Raw genomic sequence first — 21,312 nt, 5'->3', positions numbered from 1 at the left:
TTCTTTGACCACCTGGAAAATCTCAAGGGTCAGCTCCTCTGAGTAGACCTCTAAGCCTAATCCACTAAGTCCCTGTGCCTATCATTGTTGGAAGATTCATTTTATGACAAATCGTTTCTCCTCTAATTTTAAACACCCAAAACACGGGGTTTTTAATTGACCCCTTTGAACACAAGGACTAAAATATTTGTTGAATAAACCACTGACTAGTTTTCCCCTCTAAGTAAATCCAAGACTAGATTACAGCAGTGCTTTTCAAAAATTGATATGCATACAAAATATCTGATGATCTTGTTAAAAAACAATTGATTCCAATTCTGAGGAAGGACCTAAGATTCTGCATTTCCAACAAGCTCCTGGGTGATTCTGTAGGTGACTTTTTGAGGAGCAAGAGAGTAGAGGACTTCATCTAGTTTCTTAAAATACTGGGATTCTAAATTCATTTAACATAGCCTTAAAAAAAAAAAACAGGCACTAGGTTTAAAATGAACAACTGAAATTAGAAAGTGAAGAGGCAATACCAAAGTTCTCACAAATGTTAAGAGATTAATCAAGTCCATTCCCTGTGCCTCATTTCATTTTCTTATTTTGGCTGAGTCTGTAAAACTGGCTCAGCAGACTAGGGACTGGTACCCTCGAGACTAAAAGAATATGAAAGGTACAGAGAAGTCCAGAAACCCATACAAGGTGTGACATTAGAGATGGGAACATCTAGATGAGAAAATAGTTTAAGTATCTCAAAAATAGAAATAGCATGGGTCAATGATTTCAAGGACTATCTACAAAGCAGATTAAGCATGTAGGATAAACAAAATGTTCCTTTAAGAAAACATTATCTTACATAGTATCACTAAGATTTATTTCCAGATTAAGTTTCAAAAAGGGGGAGAGGCATTTCTCTTGAGAACACATATCTATAATAGAGCTCAACAGTGCCTCTGTTACATATCAGATCTTTAAAATTGTTGCCGTCTTCTAAAAATTTTAGGAAAATACGTTACACCAAGGGTGATATTTAACTGCAATAGTGGTTTATTGGGAGAATCATCTGAGAGCAAACATGCCAGAATTATGGTTGGTACAATTACCAAAATCCTATTAATATAACACTAATAGTATGGTTAAGACTTGAAGGTGGGGCTGGCTGAGGTGGCTCACACCTGTAATCTCAGTACTTTGGGAGGCCGAGGTGGGCGGATCACAAGGTCAGGAGTTTGAGACCAGCCTGGCCAACATAGTAAAAACCTGTCTCTTCTAAAAATACAAAAAATTAACTGGGTGTGGTGGCGGGCGCCTGTAATCCCAGCTACTCGGGAGGCTGAGAATTGCTTGAACCCGGGAGGCGGAAGCTGCAGTGAGCCGAGATTGCGCCACTGCACTCCAGCCCAGACAACAGTGCTAGAGTCCATCTAAAAAAAAACAAAAACAAAAACACAACTTGAAGGTGATATCACAGTCCTGGGTTCCAATAGGATTATGTTGTAGGAAGCACTGGAACAGATTTGAACCCAGCTCATTATGACCAGTTAAATTATACAATCATTCTACACTTGTTTCCTGTAAAATCAAAATGCCAAGACTTCGTGACTTTTGTAAAGATTTCAACAATAGAAATGACCAATTATGACATAGAAGAGCCCAAAAAATGTTTCTCCTACCTTTGTTGTCCTTGTTAATTATATCTTGATATCAATTTATATAAACCTCATTGTTGACACTGGAAAAACACCAATTGACTGCCCAAGTCCCTCATTTTTCAGGGTCATAACTGGTTTAATAGCACAATTAATGGAACACTTAATGCAAATGCCAAGGACAATGTTAAGGGCCTTACTTTCATTATTTCACTTAACTTTTAAAAAAGCCCCACTCATAATCCCAACACTTTGGGAGGATGAGGTGGGGGGATCACTTGAGCCCAGGAGTTCAAGACCAACCTGGGCAACATGAGTCCCTGTCTCTACAAAAAACAAACCTTGTTTGGATTTCCTTTCGACAAAACTTACTACATCCAATTAAGGGGAGTGGAGTGCACATCTAAAAACTTCCTATTTAACTGATTACCCGAGTATGTGATACTATTAGAACTCTATCAATGCCTGTAACTTCCCTTGCTCTAAAACATACTAATAGTAGTATTAAGATAGTCAATGGGGCAGTAACCTGCCAAATAATGAATTACCCCTGGGAAATTAAAGACCTTGTAGCTATAATAACCAGGTAACAATTACACTCAATGTTTTAATCTTGGCTCTGGTTTGCTATGGAATCTTTCATTAAGCATTTAAAAGGTAGTTTAAAAAAATAAAAACCCTGATAACCACCTTTGGAGTAGCTCAAATTATAGAGAAAGCAATGACAGAAGCCAGCAAAAACTAAAACAAGGTGTAGTCATTGCCAATTTACTCCTAAAGACATCTTTTTTTGTAAAATGTTGCAGATGGGCAAGCTGAAAATTCTCTTATAGAATTAAAAAGCACAATGAATAAAATATTAGTTAATAGAAGTAAAACTGTAAGGATGCTCACCCCAACTAGATTTGGTGTTTTTTTTGAACATGCAAACATTTAAAACTTCATTGCACAGCTTGGACAACATGGACAAATGCCAAAGTTGAAAACTATAAAGGTAGGAAACAGTAAATACCTACTTTATGCCAATTCCCATGCTAGGTACACTTAAGTTTTTGAGTCTTTCATTTGGGCCTTTTGAAGTTGTCAAATACAATCTGGATAAAGAAACAAAACAAAAAACTTGCCCCTCTTTTCCCATGACTGCCACCATCTTGTTCTGTGGGTACAGAGGGAACTCACAGGTGTCCTGGGTCTAACACAGCAGCACAGTACGACAGGCATGGTGGTGGAGGAATGTTGTGGGCACGCATGATGGTGGCCCCCAAAAGGTGACTACACTAAGCCAGCCCCCATAGATCCCCATCTTTTCGGCCTTCCTCTTCAATCTCTCCTTAGTTACACCCCTTATTTTGTTCCTCTTATTTTCTGTGCTTCTCTCCCTCTTTTCTCACTTTTCCAGTCCTTTTCTCCTTCCTTTCCCACCTTCACTATTTCTGCCACCCATCTCCATATGCTTCCCCACACAAGAAAAAATTATCTAGACTATACCAGGCAGAAACCAATGCCATATTTTATTTTCAAAATTATTAGACTTCAACAGTTAAATGACTCAGATGCAGAGCAACCATTGGGTAAATTGTAATTTTTTTATTGGAAAACAAATATACAACTTGGAATGGATTTTGAGGCAAATTGTGCCATAAGCAGATTTTAAGTGGCTAAACAAAGTTTAAAAAGCAAGTAACAATAAAAGAAAATGTTTCTGGTACAGGACCAGCAGTACAAAAAAATAGTGTACGAGTACCTGGATAATACACCCGTTTTGCAATAGTGCAACTTTTAAGTACATATTGTTGACTGTCCATAGTCCAAGCAGAGTTACAACTCCACACTTCAACAACAACATGCTGACAGTTCCTAAAGAAAACTACTTTAAAAAAGGCATAACCCAGATGTTCCCTCATTTGACCAACTCCATCTAAGTTTAGATGTGCAGAAGGGCTTAGATATATCCAGAGTAAGCCACATGCAACATGTTACTTGATCAATTTTCTAAAATAAGGTTTTAGGACAATGACAGTAAGATAAGGGAAGAAAACATGGAGGAATGAAGTCCTAATTACTATACATGCATATTTTTTTGACAGTAGGGAGAAACCTTTTACAGATAAGTTACAAACAAAGAAAAGGCAAATAAACAATTTTGTACAAGAAATTTAACACATTCTGTACAAGGTCTTCACTTTGCTGTCATCATTTGTACAAACTCTGAAAAAGAAGAAGTACACAAAAAATGAGTCAATAGCAAAAGACCAAAAAAAAAAAAAAAAAAAAAAATCACATTTACTCAATTACTGAGTACTCTTTCCATTCCTCTCTTTCCTCAGAATTACCATTAAGTACAGAGGGAAGCTAGTTTATTGCCCAGGCTGGAACTTCATTAACCATAACTATTCAGGTTTATTAGTAAGAGCCAAATTAACGCTTTAGATAGGCCAATATAAAAAAGAGCATTCTTGGCTCTATCTTAGTTTAGACTTGAATTTTAAGTCTGCTGGATTACAAGACAATATTGTAAATTCAATGCTATGGGCTAGGTTTAATTTTTATAACATTACATTTTATGCTCTTTTCTAAGTTAAGTAGTTACATCATGAAAAAAATACAAAGTTTTACTCAAAATCCTTCAGTTTCTAAATGCCTTGCTTCCTGATATGGCCATCTTAAAGTTAATAGATACAATACTTTTGAAGCACATGTAAACTTCAGTTTCAGACTAAAGCCAATTAAAGAAAAAAGATAATACAAGTGCAGGGAAAGAAAGTCACATTAATTTCATTTTAGGAAACAAGTTTGCTTTCCACATTGTTCCACAATCACACAAACACTGAACAGTGCTTCTCAAACTTTATACATGAATCACCCAAGAATCCTATTACAATGCTGATTCCAGGTGTAGGGATAGAACCTGATAGTAAATATTTCTAAATTAAGTTCTCAAGTCAGAGCAATGTTACCTAGTCTGCAGACAACACTCTGAATTTTAAGAAGGTTAAATATAAGTAACTGTTTTAGCAACCTAATTTGGGAGGAAGGGTCACTAATTTCGATCAGTTCCCTGACAAAGCACCTCTTATCTTAAAAATCAAAGTGAAGAATGAGGCGTGAGAGTGAAACATTTACCTTCATAGTTTACTTGACCATCACCATCAATATCTGCTTCCCTGATCATTTCATCAACTTCTTCATCTGTTAACTTCTCTCCAAGGTTTGTCATCACATGGCGAAGTTCTGCAGCACTAATATAGCCATTGCCATCCTAGCAAAAAATTTAGTATAGTTTCTGAGTCAAATTACAGACTTGAGGTTGGAATGGAAATTTATTAAGTTTACTACTAAATTTCACATTGGGGAAAAAATATACTTTAGAAATGCATACAAATCTACACAGTTGACCTACAAATGTCATTAAGAGCCAAGCAAAATGTCCTACATTGAAATCATTATTTCCTAGTCCCAAAGTCAAGTGACACCTCCTTTGACAAGATGAACGCAATACATATATTAGAAAGTCTATACTGAATTCTTAAAAAGCTTTTGCTTGGTAATTAAAATATGTTGGTAAATCATCAAAAAAAAAACAAACACAAAAAACCAAAAAAACACAAGTCTTCATAATGAGTCCTGGTATCTTCATTTCATCCTCAAAATTTAACACATCCAGTCCTTGACGTACCTTATCAAACACACGGAATGCTTCTCTAATTTCTTCTTCACTGTCTGTGTCTTTCATTTTTCTTGCCATCATTGTCAGAAATTCAGGGAAGTCAATTGTGCCATTACCTGAAATGGTTTAGTGGAAACATCAAAGCTTTAGTGGAAACATATAAGCAAACAGCAAAGGTTTAGTGGAAACATCTAAGTATCACTTCTTCAACCCCTCCCACCCCCCAAAATTGAAGACTTACCATCAGCATCTACTTCATTAATCATGTCCTGTAACTCTGCTTCTGTGGGATTCTGCCCAAGAGATCTCATTACAGTTCCCAATTCCTTTGTTGTTATAGTTCCATCACCATCTTTGTCAAATAGTGAAAAAGCTTCTTTGAATTCTGTTTGAAAGGAAGACCACAATCCAAATATACAGATTAATAATAAAATGTAACCTAAATGAAACGTATTAACTCTTAAAGCCTACTCAGTGGTGGGATCATGCCAGTGAATAGCCACTGCACTTCAGCCTGGCCAAACTGTAAGACCCCACGTCTCAGAAAAACCCAAAAACTTTTAACGGAAAATACCAATGGAGGTAGCAATTGAAATGTGACTTTGACTCCTAAAGATTAACCAATCTTTACGATACCTTATGATAATATTTCAAATATATCTTTGACCAATCATACCACTGTACTTTCATGCTGACCTAAGTAAAATTATCCTAGGTTTACAGAGGAAAAGAACCAAATCCCCAAATGACTGGCTCCTCTGTCACTGAAGCTGCTCTGTAGAACATAATTCAAAATTACAGACCTAACCTACACTCACAAAACAAAAATAAGACTACTGGTACCCAAATACGTATTTCTACAGAGTAATTAAACTGTTTCTGTATACTGTGTTTAGAGTTAGCCACTATGTCTAAATCAATCACCTACTAAATTAAAACAGGCTACTTTCCCTTTCTAGTAAGGCAGGAGAAGGGACTATATAAACAGTCTATAACAAATGGGCTGATCAAGATATGAATGTCCAGTTTTAGCTAAATGCATGTCACTGAGAACAAAGATCATTTTGAGCTTTCTTTGGAATATTAAAACCCCAACCTTATATAGTGAAACTGATTATTCCTTAACATCATGTTGTGATAGTATGTTCCTTCTTGCTGTTGTTTTTTTTTGAGATGGACTTTCGCTCTTGTTGTCCAGGCTGGAGTGCAATGGTGCAATCTCAGCCCACCGCAACCTCCTCCTCCCAGGATCAAGCAATTCTCCTGCCTCAGCCTCCCGAGTAGCTGGAATTACAGGCATGCACCACCACGCCCAGCTAATTTTCTATTTTTAGTAGAGATGGGGTTTCTCCACGTTGGTCAGGCTGGCCTCGAACTCCCAACCTCAGGTGATCCGCCTGTCTCTGCCTCCCAAAGTGCTGGGATTACAGGGCATGAGCCACTGTGCCCGGCTATATGTTCCTTCTAATACATCACTAGATTACATGGAAACCTCCTGCTGGTGCAACACTCCAGACTACCTGGCTTCATTCACCATTTACAGATAAACTAAAACAAGCCAGGTGCAGTGGCTCACACCTGTAATCCTAGCACTTTGGGAGGCCAAGGTGGGCAGACTGCCTGAGCTCAGGGTGAGTTCCAGACCAGCCTGAACAACAGGGTGAAACCCCGTCTCTACTAAAACACACACACACACAAGCTGGGTGTGGCGGCGTGTGCCTGTAGTCCCCCGTCTCTACTAAAACACAAACACACACACACACACAAGCTGGGTGTGGCGGCGTGCGCCTGTAGTCCCAGCTACTGGGGAGGCTGCAGCAGGAGAACTGCTTGAACCCGAGAGGCGGAGGTTGCAGTGAGCCGAGATCACACCACTGCACTCCAGCTTGGGCAACAGAGTGAGACTTGTCTCAAAAAAAAAAAAAAGAAAGAAACTAAAACAGACTAACTTTGATACTGCAAAGTTATACCAATCAGTAAATAATAAAGCTAGTATTTTCCAAGTAAGTCATTTCCCAGAAAATATTAGACCCTATCAGCAAACGAATACAAAAAGTTTCCAAGTTCATGGGGCCATTAAGCATTCTCAACATAGCCATACATTTGAAAATGTATGTGACACATGTGTAAGAAATGGTGTACCTTCTTTACGGTCCAAGGCCAATTTATTCCCTGCCTGCTTATCCCTACTCCAATTCGCGTACACCTTCCAGTTTCATTCCATATTACCTCTTCCCTGGACTCAACTATTCTTCCACTAATTTGCCCATTACCACATAAATATCTTCACATCGCTTAGCCTAAAACTAAATTGAAACCTTAGTTACATTTTAAATGCTTGCCCTTATCCCTCCCCAAATTTTGGAAGGCACTACTACTCATACCAATTTCCTCTCTCCAAACAATCCACTATTTTAAAATGACATCCAGCTCCAACTCATCACCTGAAAATGCTGAGTTTACCAATGACCACTAGTCAGTCACCCAATCCATCAAGTATGCTTCAATGTGAAGCCATATGGCATAGAAACTAAAATGAGACTTTGTAACTTGACTACTGGGTTAGAATTTCCTAGCTCTGTTTCTTCTTCTGGCAATGTAATCTGGACAAGCTACTAAACCTTTTCTGCCTCAGCTTCCTCATTTCTGTGAAATGACATAAATGTGCCCAGTAAGTGGGGTGACACAGTATACCATGCCCACAAGGGGTATTCACCTGGTCACCCCCCATAAAAAAATTAGTATGTGTCAAACACTTAGAACTATGTCCAACAAATAAATACTTAATAAATGTCAAGATAAAGACTATCTCATCTTTTTGCAGCATCCAAAACTGCATGGAAAAACTCTCAAAACTTTTCTTGGCCTTCATAACAGTACGTTGATTTTCCTCCTACCATATACTGCCAAAGGCTCTTACTCCTGTCTCTTATGTCTAGATGTGACCAATTTTATCCTTTTTTCCCACTCCTTGGCCACTTCATCTATACCCACTTACAACGAAGATATCTTTAGTCTACCCATCTCGCTCAATAAATATCTTTATTTCTGGCTGTCTACAGGATATAGCTCCCCTGGCTGATGACAAGCAAAACATGAAAATGAATTCTATACTCCCAGGCAACCCTAAAGGTACTAGCAAAAGCCCAAGAGCCACTTTTAACTCTTTCAGTCTGAAATCTGTCAACAGGTCTCCAATTCTATCATTTAAATACTGCCTGATTTTTCCTCCATCTCTACAACCAGTATTTTGGTTCAAGGCTCCATCGTCCTTTGCCGGGGCTATTACAATTGCCTCCTAACTGCATTCTTTCTTATTTAAATATTACTGGTTTATAGAGGAACTCATCTAATACCAATCAGAAGGTTTGTACCACACTAATTGATTTTATGAAGATAGTATACAGTGCTAACCTAGATCAACCTAATGACAAAAATAGATCAGGGAGTCTCCACCTACAAATAGCACAATTGATAAAGACATTTCAATTTTACTGTTTTTAAACAGAATGTAGAAATATCTAGAAATACATATATTGGAGTTCAGACACATTGCACCTTTCACCTAATTTAGGTTACAAGAAAATTAAAGGACTTTGAGATATTTGTTTATATTACATTCTCTGCTATGGGTATCTTTTAACACCACCATTAGGTGCATAAATTCCCAATGTTTAATTAGCAGTAATCACCTTTCTATTACACGACTTAACAAAAAGCTAAATACTGGAAGATGCATAGTGTAAGACTATGTATAACTTTCAAGAAATTTAAAAATCTAATAACACTTAAAATGTTTGCTAGAATAAGTAAAATGCAGAAAATAAAACCGTATCTATGCTAATACCATTTGTTATTCATTCAAGAAAGGAACAAATAACATTTCTGTTAAAGGTCAAGGTTTATTCCAAATATTTACTTGTATTTTTATACTAAACAGTAAAAAATACCTGTAAAAACTCAAAATAATAAACCCCAAAGTAAACTTTTAATTCACCTGCCTTTACAGTTTACCTGTACTTCAAAACTAGCATAATCTTTAAGTATAGAAGCATATAATTCTAAACAGTAACTCCCAGGAATGACTTGAAATTAATCCAAGAGTCAAAACCTAAACACACAATAAAGAGAACAGGTCCTGAATGCACAGAACAGCTATCTTCTACATAATTGATAGGTATAAGGAACCTACCAAAATCCATTTTAGCTGACCAAACTGAAACTTTCAGAAAAATCTATTACTCAAGTTTTATTTGTTCATTAGCAACCCCAAGGCCCTTCCCTAATTAGTTTATTACCTAAACATATAATTTTATTAAAATAACGTTTTAAAAATTTTATTAAAATAGGTTATCACAAGACAATTACAAAACAAATCAAATGACTGTTTATTAACTTCTATTTCTTCACACAATTCTGAACTTAATAATCCCTTAAAGATCATGTACTGGAACTCTTTTGGCGCTTCATGCAGTTGTTGCTATACATTGAGTAATATTAATATTTTTATCAAACAAATTTGGACCTTGAGAATTTAATGAAAGTTTAGGTACAGACTCCTTAAGGAAAAAATACTGTACATTTTTCCTATCAGTCTTCCAAAAGTCAAACAGCAACAACTAATGACATCATGGCAGAGTTATCAACAAAATGAACTTGTTAGTGATGTCATACTAGACTGGAATGCTCTATACGACCAGGTAATATAAAAAATTTTAGGCTGGGTGCAGTGGCTCATGCCTGTAATCCCAACACTTTGGGAGGTCAAGGTAAGCGGATCACCTGACGTCAGCAGTTCAAGACCAGCCTGGCCAACATGGTGAAACCCCATCTCTCCTAAAAATACAAAAACTAGCCGGGTGTGGTGGTGCACGCCTGTAATCCCAGCTACTTGGGAGACTGAGCCAGGAGAATTGCTTGAAGCTGGACAGCAAAGGTTGCAGTGAGCCAAGATCATGCTACTGCACTCCAGCCTGGGCAAGAGAGTGAAGCTCCGTCTCAAAAAAAAAAAAAAAAAAAAAAAAAAAAAAAATTTAGTAACTTCATCTACACAAGGATGTTAGCGGTCACCAGCACTTACAACTAAAAAAAAAAAAAATTTTTTTTTTCTTTTTTTTTGAGACAGGGTCTTGCTGTGTTGCCCAGACTGGTCTTGAACTCCTGGGCTCAAGCAATCCCACTGCCTCAGCCTCCCAAAGTGTTGGGATTAGACATGCGCCACCATGCCCAGCCACCAACAATTACAATTTACCAGATTAAAAAATTGCCTTCATCTCAAAGGTAAACACTGAAATATACCAAATTTGGGAGGAAGGGACTTGGAGAGTAGGCAGAAATCTTAGGATAGTAGTGCTCTAGAACTTTTTTGTGTTACACACTCATTGAGAATAAAATTTATTCAAGAAATATTCAATGATTACTATGTGGCAGGTACCGGGCCTACAAAGTAGAACAAAAAGGTCCCTGACCGCACATGATTTTTATTTTAGTAGCATAGAAGTTTTGGTTCCTCTGCCCTAAATCTTAACTGAAACCTGGAGGTCCAAGAAATCTGTGGTCTAGGAAAAGGTAGGATAAGAAGAGAACCTAAGAACAGATTTTTTTCCCTCTACTCCCATTGGAAACCTAATTTTATGATGAAAGCCAAGAAAAGATAGGATTTAACTTAAAGACGATAAAGAGAACAGGTCCTGAATGTCACAGTTTTGATGAACTACAAGTATTCTTTATAAGAATTCTACCAGGCCAGGCATGGTGGCTCACACCTGTAATCCCAGCACTTTAGGAGGCTGAGGCAGGTGGATCACCTGAGGTTGCGAGTTTGAGACCAGCCTGACCAACATGGAGAAACCTCATCTCTACTAAAAATACAAAAATAGCCAGGTGGTGCATGCCTCTAATCCCAGCTACTCGGGAGATTGAAGCAGAACAGCTTGAACCCGGGAGACGGAGGTTGCGCCACTGCACTCCAGCCCGGGCAACAAGAGTGAAACTGTCTCAAAATAAATTAAAAAATAAAAATGCTATCAATCACTGAAGAGGGATCCTCTTATATTCAATAGACACGAACTTTTTTTTTTTTTTTTTTGAGACAAAGTCTCGCTCTGTTGCCCAGGCTGGAGTGCAGTGGCACGATCTTGCTGCAACCTCTGCCTCCCAGGTTCAAGTGATTCTCCTGCGTCAGCCTCCTGAGTAGCTGGGATTACAGGCGCACGCCACCATGCCTGGCTAATTTTTGTATTTTTAGGAGAGATGGGGTTTCACCACGTTGGCCAGGCTGGTCATGAACTCCTGACCTCAAGTGATCCGCCTCGGCCTCCCAAAGTGCTGGAATTACAGGCGTGAGCCACTGCGCCCGGCCAACAAACTTTCTTTTTAAAGAGTTGTGTTTAAGAGAGCAGACCATCAACTATGCAATGGCACACTGAGTAACGTTTTCTACCCTAAAGTGAACATGCTGTACTGCATACAGTAGGTGCCTGTACCTGACTGGGAATATTAAGAAACGTATTAGAGAAGGTCAGAGTTTAAGAGTGAAAGTATTAGACAGCCTGAGACAGTTTGGGAAGGAGACAGTATATTTATAAAAATACTACTTCAGAAAAACATTTTGATGATACATTTACTTTGTAGAGATGGGGTCTCACTATGTTGCCCAGGCTGGTCTCAAACTCCTGGGCTCAAGTGATCCTGCTGCCTCAGCCTCCCAAAGTGATAAGATTACCAGCCATCAGGCCCAGTCTATTTTTTTTGAGACATGAGATCAAATAGGTGATACCTTTAAAACAGTGTAACTCAACAAAAAAAAAATTATTCCCAAAACTGTTTGCTTTTTGTTCATAACATTCAATACATGTAATTTACCAACCTCAGAAAGTAAAAACTAAGTTTAAGTCAAATTACACAATAAGTAAAAATAAAACCTGCTTAAATTTGTCTTTAATACTAATAGCTTTCTACCTACAGTCCTATCAAATAGTATTTGAGGTGACTAGTGTAATTCTGGTATCCCCCAAATTTCTATATGCTTATGGAAGTGGGGAGCTTGCTTTAAATGGGCTATATAGTTCCAACTGGGCTTCTCAGTTTTCTCCAGCTTAAGAAAAAGTGCTCAAGTGCTTTTGAGCTCTTATCAAACCCTTCCTGCTTACTGTGAAAACTGTGGCAAATAAACTGCTTGGTGCTCATGCTAATAAGTGTCTAATGAAAACAAAGGAAGAGTTTGCAAAGCATTTCAACACTACAATAAAAAAAAAAAAAAAACAACTCCAGCAAGGGGGGGAAAAAAGTTTCCCCAACATTGACATTAACCAGCCATCTCAAAGTACAAGGATAAATCAAAAGTATTAATGTTCTATGGCATGGCATAAAGAGAACATGACATCAGGTTTTATGTAATAATTTTGCATACTTCCATAGCAAACTAAAAGGGACAAGATTTAAGCAGCTTCATTTCAACAGCTGTCACTGCTTTTTAAGAGAAAAATCCACATTGCTACAGTGACATTTATAGAATAGAATGCCAACTTCTTAAATTTTTTCACTTGAGAAATGGTTATTCCCTGATTGATTATACATGCAATTCTTAGGTTAAAATGTTAGCTAATTTTAACTAGGGTAAATTCAATTGTTCCTTTTTTGATTCTCCATTGCAAGTTGCCTTAGTTACTTCTTGGCCTCGTTTTCTAGCGTGTTAGCTAGCCCAGAATTCCTGTTTTATACTAAGGTAGTCTTCAGAAAACAAAACAAAGACCATCACTACACCACAAGGCTCCAAAGTATATCCACGCAAACTAAAATACATGTCTTTAATTACAATTAGCCCTGCACATCTTCCATCGGCAAGTTTACAATCCCACTTGCCAAAGCAGGTTGAATTACTGTATTATATTATACCCATATGTTAGTATCCATGACATATACCAAAGTCAATTATTTCATACAAGTCTCTTATTCTGACGTTGGCTATTCAATTTATAATAACAATCTAATGGGTACAATCTAGCTGACTATTTCTCACCTGCAATCTGCTCTTCAGTCAGTTGGTCAGCCTACAAAGAGATCAAAGAGGAAGATTAGTGACTTGAGAGTATGTAGATTAGCAGTTACAGAAACAAGTTTAAAACCTTTCAAGGGTTACCATGTACTGTTTCATTTAGTTCCAGCAACAAACACATCTGGATAGAAAATGCACACATCTAGTTTCTCTTATCTTCAAAGCTGTCTTAATTCCAAGTTTAAGATATACAAATACTTCAGAATATTTTTGAAAGTATACTTTAGAATCCAATAGAAACATTGCTTCCTTTTTCAACGTTAGAATAGCTAAACTTAAGCTCACTTCTATTCCAGATATAAATCACCAGAAATTCCCACTGAATCAAAATGCTTCAGGCTCACAAAATGAAAATTACTCCCACAAATGGTTAAACACATTGTTTTGAAATTAAAGTGATTAAAAAAAAAGAAAAAGGCACAAGCTTTTATTCCTTCTCACCCAGCAGGCAAAATACAAAGAATCCAGAGCTCTGAACTACAATACTATAATATTTACCAAATGTTTGAAAGTTCAGCCATCCATTTTCTCTTGGCTTTTAAAATCCCAAAGTAAGCCCAAGGCTTGTGATGTTTTTTTAATAGCACTTGGTTTTCTTCAGAAAATATTTTCTGCCATTTGCTAAAACCCATTATAAATTTTATCCTTATTCAATCTTAATAATAACCTTACAATGGTATTATCCCCTATCTTACAAATAAGGAATGAGGCTAGGGTTAAGTGGGAGTGGGGCACACAAAATTAGTAGAACCAAGATAAAGCACTAAGGTGTCAGACATAGCGAGTAACTTTTAGCTTTTAATTCAGAGCACCGTAATATATAAAGATGATTGCAAAATATCCAGACTCCTTGTTGTATTCTTTGAACATGCACTTTCTTTCACTGCTTATTAGTATATACATCCATGAAGCAACTGCTTATGGGGTATTGAGAAGCACAGACAAGAAATAGCCTCCTATCTAAAATCCCTACCAACATGGGAGTCAAGTATACAATGATTAATCCATTCATTTATTTGTAGGTAAAAGAAAAATAAACATTGCCTGGCTTCATTCTTTTTAAATGAACACACCCCTGGGAAAAGTAACACCTTAATGTGGAACACATTTTCTCTAGGGCACAACATGAGAAAATTCGGGAAGGAATCCAGAAAGTAGTTTATTTTCCCTGCTCAACAATTTTTATTTGACCACGATGTAAATCAAATTCATTAAAAAAAAAAAGCTGGTAACGTAAAATTGAAGAGCCAATAATTAAGTTCAAATACAGAGTTTGTAAAATAAAAAATGTATCCACTTTTATCCCTAAAGTCCAAATCCTCCGCCAACAAATATTTGGTGTGAAGTCAGTCACAGATTGTTTACCCAAGGAATAAGGTTTAAAATCCAGTAAATCTGAGTTATTTATTTTGTATTAATAGAAGCTACGTTACTTCAGTTTATTGCATTTTGCAGGACTTCCACCATTTCTGAAAGGAAGGGCAACCTGGCATGCATGGCGTGGGGGGAAAGCAACAAGTTCTGAGTCACAGGCCAGTATCCCAGCTCTGCCATTTAACAGCTGTGTGACCTTGGACGTCGTACTCCTCCTCTCAGTCAACTTCATTTGTAGCACAAGAATAACAATACTTACCTTGCAGGGTTGTTGTGCAAAGTGAGATGCTATGTACAAAGCTAACCTAAAGAGTTAAATGGTAACCATTATTTCATATAAATTAACTAAACAAAGAACCTACAATGTTAAATATCAACCTGACTAGCTCAATTTCCACACAGAATGTAGACATGCATGGCATTTGTTAAGCCCTTTATGGTAAGCTTACTCTATTCAATGTTAACTTTGTTTAAGCTGAGAAAATTTATGCAAACTAAATCCACAAGGTGCAACCCAGCGACAGATGCAGCTGACATCACTTTAAGGCTAAAAAAATTTGAGCTAAATGTGTGGCAGACACTGCAGCCTGTGTGAAAGTTGAAGGGTCCCGTACTCTGTACAGGAAGGGAGACAGGTTCGTTCTCTCTAAATGGGGGAGAATGGGATTTTGGGAAGGCTACTATATATGAAACATGAGAAGCCTTAGGAAGAAACGAGGATGTTAGCAATTAAGGAACCACTGTCCAATTTTGCTTGGAAAGTCAAAATTTAGGGACCTCATACCATCTTGTCTAACTCCCTACCTCCAAGCAAATGCAATCTTGGAAGAGATCACAAAAATGAGCTTCAAGGAATGAATTAAGCACCCAAGAGACCAAATTACTCACATAACCTGAAAGCTCTCAATTTTGCTTGAAGGTTGAGAAGCTTTTTGTATTACTTATCCAGAGTTCAGGTTTTAGAATAAACTTTTACCAGCAATATCCAGATTAAAGCCTACTATAAATCAAGAAGACTTCCTAGCACTAACTTTCCCAACTGCTACAAAGGCGAATAAATTTGGTTCTTCCTTGTTTCCAGGGAGTGCCATTTTCTTAGAAGAACCAGAAGAATTACACTTTTGGGAAAACTCAAGCTCATTAACATGTATGTTTATCTCAGTAAAGTGAAGAATAATTCACTAGAGAGATGACTTGTTCTTACTCCCTTATTTCTGTAGCTATTGATATAATTCTTCCCACTGCATTTGCCACTCCAGAGGAAGTTCCTAGGCATTAGTATACTCTCAGGTTCCTCCCTAGACCTCCTGTACTAGAATGTTCATTTTGGAGAACCATAGGTGATCTGTCAACACTAAGAAGCACGACCCTGTATTACATTAGTGACCTGAAGTGAATACATTATGTACCTACCAAACATTTCCTACATGCCATTCAAAAAGTATGCATGAATACTGTTGTAGTTTATCTAGTGAAAGGTGGTGTTCTTATCTGAATAAATGTGTGAGCCCATAGGCTTGAAATGGAACGCAAACTGCTATCCTTCATCCATTCCTGTCTGTTCATTCCCATCAGGTGCTACTTTGATACAACAAAGGATTCTTATATGAAGTTTTTTCTCCAATTATGGAAGCCAGGATATTTGTTTTACCTGTATCAAAAGCAATCTAAATTATTTCATTAGGGTAAAAACACACCTAATTCTGAAGAATAGTACTTACATAGCATCTCTCACCAAAAGATCACTGGAACAAAATGGCTTCATAAAAAATTAGGGCTATTACTAAAGGCCTAAATTCTAGCTGAAGCTAGAAGTTTCTATATTTTAAAAGAGCCAAATCCTTTGATCTTCTGAGCCTAACAGAAACAGGCGTTGGCACTTATAAGAACAATTATTTAGACTCAAGTGACAAAAATTTTCTACCTTTTTACATCTTTTACTTACCTAATCACCCTGGACTCAAAGTCCTCTTGAAGCAATCCCGTTTTCAATGAGCATATGTTGATTACATGTAAACTCAAAAGTTACATGAGCAATCTTACTTTACTTTCATATAAAATTTTTTATAGTTTAACTTGGGGTCCTAATTTTTTTATTTTTTGAGAGACAGGGTCTCACTCTGTTGCCCAGGGAGTGCAGTGGTGTGATCATAGCTCACTACAGTCTCCAACTCCCGGGCCCAAGATGATCCTCCTGCCTCACCCCATTGACTAGCCAGTACTACACGCACAGGCCATTATGTCCGGCTAATTTTTTTTTAATTGGATTCCTAATGTAAAATCTCAGTCCTCTAATTATGAAGTTATCTGAAGGCAATTTTCAAATTTACTGTATCTGTCACAAATAATGGTATGTCAATTTTTATTAAGATTTTTTTTTCGACTTTCTCTTAAAGTAAGAGCTGTCAATTTAACAGAAAACCCCCAAAGCACCAGTGATGCAAACAGTTAACTACAAAAGCTTAACACTGGGCGAGGGACCACAAATGCGTAGATACCAACTCTACCAAGAAAAAATCTATTCGAATTACTGATTCAATTATCAAAACTGATTAAAGAAAACTTTACCCTTCATTTATTTAAAAAAAAAAAGCTTACTCCACAACTTGTAATGTTTATTACATATGCCTGTAACTACATCTTTAAGAAAGCAAATGTAACCAGCACATTCAAATTCAGAATAACATTTGAAGTATCAAGATGAAGCAAATCCATCAAACGTCAATGAACGCTAGTTTTATTTAAGGTGAAATCCTCTCCCCACACCCATACAGGCTGGAGGTTTCAGTTGGCAAGGATCCCTAACTCCTGTTTAAGATGTCACCTTGCCTCCTGGACACACCCATCGCTGTAACCACTTGGCAGGAGGAACCACAAAGTAAGTATCACAGATCACCGCCCTCATTAGGTGTTTTTTTTTGTTTTTTGTTTTTTTCAGGAAAGAACATGATCTCCCAGTCTGAGGTGACCGGAAAATGCTTTAAAAAATTCCCTGCTCCTCCCCCGCGTACACTCTTCCATCACAGTATTTGACAGACAAACATCATACAAACGAAGTGTACGTCAAGACGACCTGGCAACTTCTACACGGAATTTAGGGGTCGTTTTCAAAGCAGCAGCAGGAGAGCAATGTTTTTATGTGGTCGTGGTTCTTGAACATTAGGACTGCACACTGTTTTCAAGCATAGAATAGGGACAGGGGCTCTTCAAAGGCATCCATCCAACTGTTACAAGACCGACTTTCAGAAGGCAGTCACTCCGGAGCTTGCTTCCCTCCGGCGGTGAACAAGAAACGCCTTGTAGAACCCTAGCTGGAGCCGAACACTTTCCCTAACAAGATGTATATTGCGAGGATGCGCCCCTGACTTCAGGGGTAAAACTAATTTCTTTCAACGACAGACACTTTAAAAAGCAATTTTTTTTAAAGCATCCGGCCTGGGTGGTGGAAGACGCCCCAGGGCCCAGACGGAGCAGGAAAATTAGGGTTGCCAGAGGGGGATGGGAAACCGTCGAGGCCCCCCTCCCCCGCCCATCCCCGCCAACGGCCCCGCAGCGCCACGGAGATCTCCGCAGTCCTGCAGGTGCCAGCACAGCAGCTGGAGCTCGAGCGGGGCCGAGCGGGGCGGAGGCTCCGGGTCCCGCGCGGCGCTCGCCAGCCCCGCCCCCACCGGCCGCTCCCTGCGCCGCGCGAGCTCGGCCCACACAGCGCGCCGCCCGCTCGCCCGCGCGCCCCCTGGATCCCAGCACGCCGAGGACGCGGGCTAACTGCGACGCCGGCGCTCGCCCCAGGGCCCCGCGCGCTCCTCCCGCCCCCTGGGCGCATGGCGGCCGCAAGCGGACAAAGGCGCTTCCTGGCGCCCGCACTAACCGTCGGTCGGGTGGATTGAATTCGGGCCCTGCTTGACCTTTCCAGACGCCCGACAGAAAGCTCTCTGCGCTCCCTCTCTCCCTTCCTTCACTTTCTCTCCTTCCCGTGCACTGGGCTGTCCCTCATCCCGGACCCATCCTCCTCCAGCCAAGCCCCCGAGGAGCTTCACCACCTCGGGAACTGTGCGTCCGGCCCTCAACTCACTAGAGGAAGCCCCCCTGACGAGAATGGGGGTGGGGGAGCACCTGCGACACAACCGTCGCGGGCATCCCTGGCCTCTTTCGCGCCATCCCTCTGGGAGAAACCACTCCTTGAAGGTGTAAGGGAGGCGAGTTTCCTTTCTTTAGTCAGTTCGCTCCAGTCTCTTCCCCCCATAGGCCCAGCGCCGGCAGCTCAGCGATGCACTCACCATGCTGCAAGCGCTACCGGTTTCCGAGACGCGACCACACAACCACTCAGCTCGCTCTCTCCACTCGGACTAATTCGCCTCCTCCGCCCCCAGCGCCTCATAAACACCTCCCTCCGCCAGATCCCTCCGCCGCATCCAGATAACGGAACATCGCAAACGAGTCCCGGCCAACCCCCTCCCCTCAAACTCTTCTCGGGACCCCTTTCTTCACAGTTATTTGGTCGATGAGGCAAGAGATCAAGGAAAGTGGGCGAACGGATGACGTAAGTGGGTTTCATTTCCAGCGAGCCGTTAAAAGGCCGGTGGAGCGGCCCCTGAGGGGCGCTACTTTGCGGCGCGGCGGAGCATCGTGGCGGCGATGCGTCCCCGATGGTCGTTGAGCCGGTCTCTGATTGGCTGGTTTGTACCTGCAATGCGTCACTCGGACTCGCAGCCGCCGCCGGGACGCGGTGCGGCTTCTGCCGTTGCTGCTCGCGCCGTGCTGTCCTGGCAACTGCGCCAGGCGGCAGAGTCGCCAGCTTTGCGCTTGGCTGGAGAACATTCCTCTTCCACGTATCCTTCCCTGCCACACTCACCCACTTTCCCGCCCCTTATTGAGGGGTAGACGAAAACACCTTAAGCCGATAAAGAATGAAGCTGAAAGATTCCGATAAACGCGTACCCTGAACTCAGCTTTTTAACCTAGTGTTTTGGCCTCATAGAAGCCGCACGTTCTTCATTTCACGCCCTCACAAAACCCATGTAAATCTGGACACGGGCAAATGTAGCTGTTCAGCTGACAGGCTAATCTCAAAGGGTATTTCGTTTATACTTCCTCTTCGCGTTCTTTGCCAGGGGCAATTTACCAGAAAAGAAAAGTAACTCAAAAGTCACAGTATCCGAGCTTCAGTGGGATTAGTCTCTCGAAATGGCCCCTTGTTATCGTGGGGTTAAAGGGTTCTGGATTGGACAGAGCTGGGCATGAGTTAGTTGGGTCACTCTCTCAGATGCAAGACCTTGGGTGAGTCATTTAATTTTTAGCCTCACTTGTAAAATACAGGCAATAAGACCTATCTCGAAAGAATATTGAGGGAATTAGAATTATGCAAAGATTAGAATTAATGTAAAGTGTTAAAGTACCTGGCACAGGGTAGGACTCCAACAATTGGTCACTATAATATGCCTTCCCCTTCATAGGAAATTTGCCCTTTTGGATTTCTAACTCCACAGATTTAAATGAATATTTTAAAAACCACATAAAAACTAACTGCTTGGTCCCATCCAAAATAAACAAAGGCGTACATACCTGAAATATTTAACAGGTGGATAGTGAACACCTACTGTGTAAACTCGGTTTGATTATAATTGTAACTATAGAAGGGCTTACGAGATGCAGAGGTGAGGACCTTAGTCCTCTATAAGAGGTTCCAAAAAGGGTTCCTAGAGAAGATAACACCTAAATTGTCTAATGTTATAAAATGGGCTAGGAAAAAGCAGGGAGGAAAGAAGGGAGCAAGTTCTGGGTGAAGTAAGTAACAGCAAAGGCCCAGAGGTGTGTAATTGCGTGGTATGATGGAGGAGTTGCAAGGGGATAGGCATTACTAAAGCCCAAAGTAGACAGCCAGCCCCGTTAGGCAGAGAGGACGCTGGGAAATTAAAGAGGAATAAGGTTTAAATCTCAAAAGGCAGTTCCTTAAGAAGATTGTTGGTAGAATCCAGCTCAGAAAAAAAAAAAAAAAAGAAATCATCACAGGCCATATCAAGGTCTGAGAATTTTCCAGTAAAAAGCACAAGCATGTAGACTCTTAAAACCCAGTGAACAGCATTTTTTGCAAGCCAAGGTGAAATCTTGCCTACTGAAGACAGCTCCCTAGAGAACATTACCCTGCCCAGCAAGACCATTTCTGATGCTAACAGCTACCTGCATCCACTTGGAAGGCTTCAGTGGAATTTAACCTCCTTTAGCCAAGTTAGACATTTTCTCACACCATCAAAAATCTTTTCTTTGCCAGGCCAGAGGTGGGTCCTCTTTCTTTCAGTCATGCAAACCAGGCATTAAATGCTCTTCCAATTAGCATTGGCAACCCTGTGACCTTCTTTTCAGATGAATGACCAGTCAGTGCAAACTCAGGACCCTGTGCTTCTATTGTCTTCGCTAATGTGGTGACGTAATGATGGTGGGGGGAAAGGAGATTTAATTAACTCTATCCTGTGAATGGAATACCATTGAGACAGAATGTTACTTAAAAGCGGACACCTCTGCTTCAGAATCTGAGCTGAAAACGGAGACCTAAGGCCTCCGTTTCATTACTCTGCATTCTGGTA

At 39.8% G+C, this 21,312-nt stretch overlaps 1 protein-coding gene and 1 long non-coding RNA gene across 3 annotated transcripts; one reads left to right on the top strand and one right to left on the bottom strand.

Moving 5' to 3' along the window:
- Positions 1–3,201: 3,201 nt before the first annotated feature.
- Positions 3,202–19,151, bottom strand: CALM2 (calmodulin 2). 2 transcript variants are annotated; one of them, XM_019021098.1, is made up of 7 exons: positions 19,009–19,124; positions 14,991–15,036; positions 13,322–13,352; positions 5,543–5,686; positions 5,311–5,417; positions 4,758–4,893; positions 3,202–3,842 (listed from the first exon to the last, which is right to left on the bottom strand). In XM_019021098.1, exons 1-7 carry the CDS (start codon positions 19,107–19,109, stop codon positions 3,814–3,816), a joined length of 594 nt encoding a protein of 197 aa, XP_018876643.1. In that variant the 5' UTR covers positions 19,110–19,124; the 3' UTR covers positions 3,202–3,813. The 2 variants fall into 2 exon arrangements, with proteins under 2 accessions (XP_018876643.1, XP_004029232.1); XM_004029183.4 differs by lacking the exon at positions 14,991–15,036 and having other exon boundaries at positions 19,009–19,151.
- On the top strand, positions 14,513–19,662 carry LOC134756794 (uncharacterized). Its single transcript, XR_010129980.1, has 2 exons — positions 14,513–18,781; positions 18,977–19,662. It is a non-coding gene; the product is annotated as an uncharacterized lncRNA (long non-coding RNA).
- The last annotated feature ends 1,650 nt before the right edge of the window (positions 19,663–21,312 follow it).

Source organism: Gorilla gorilla, chromosome 12, assembly GCF_029281585.2.
Source record: "Gorilla gorilla gorilla isolate KB3781 chromosome 12, NHGRI_mGorGor1-v2.1_pri, whole genome shotgun sequence".
Classification (NCBI taxonomy): domain Eukaryota; kingdom Metazoa; phylum Chordata; class Mammalia; order Primates; family Hominidae; genus Gorilla; species Gorilla gorilla.
The sequence above is the reverse complement of the archived record's forward strand: the minus strand, read 5'-3'. Positions and strand labels throughout refer to the sequence as shown.

Coding starts and splice junctions, on each gene's coding strand:
- CALM2 (XM_019021098.1), bottom strand. CDS start 19,109: ATGAGGCGCTGGGGGCGGAGGAGGCGAATTAGTCCGAGTGGAGAGAGC. Junction 5,687..13,321: donor GACTGAAGAGCAGATTGCAG/GTGAGAAATAGT, acceptor CCTTTCAAACAG/AATTCAAAGAAGCTTTTTCA. Junction 4,894..5,310: donor CATTCCGTGTGTTTGATAAG/GTACGTCAAGGA, acceptor ATTTTTTGCTAG/GATGGCAATGGCTATATTAG.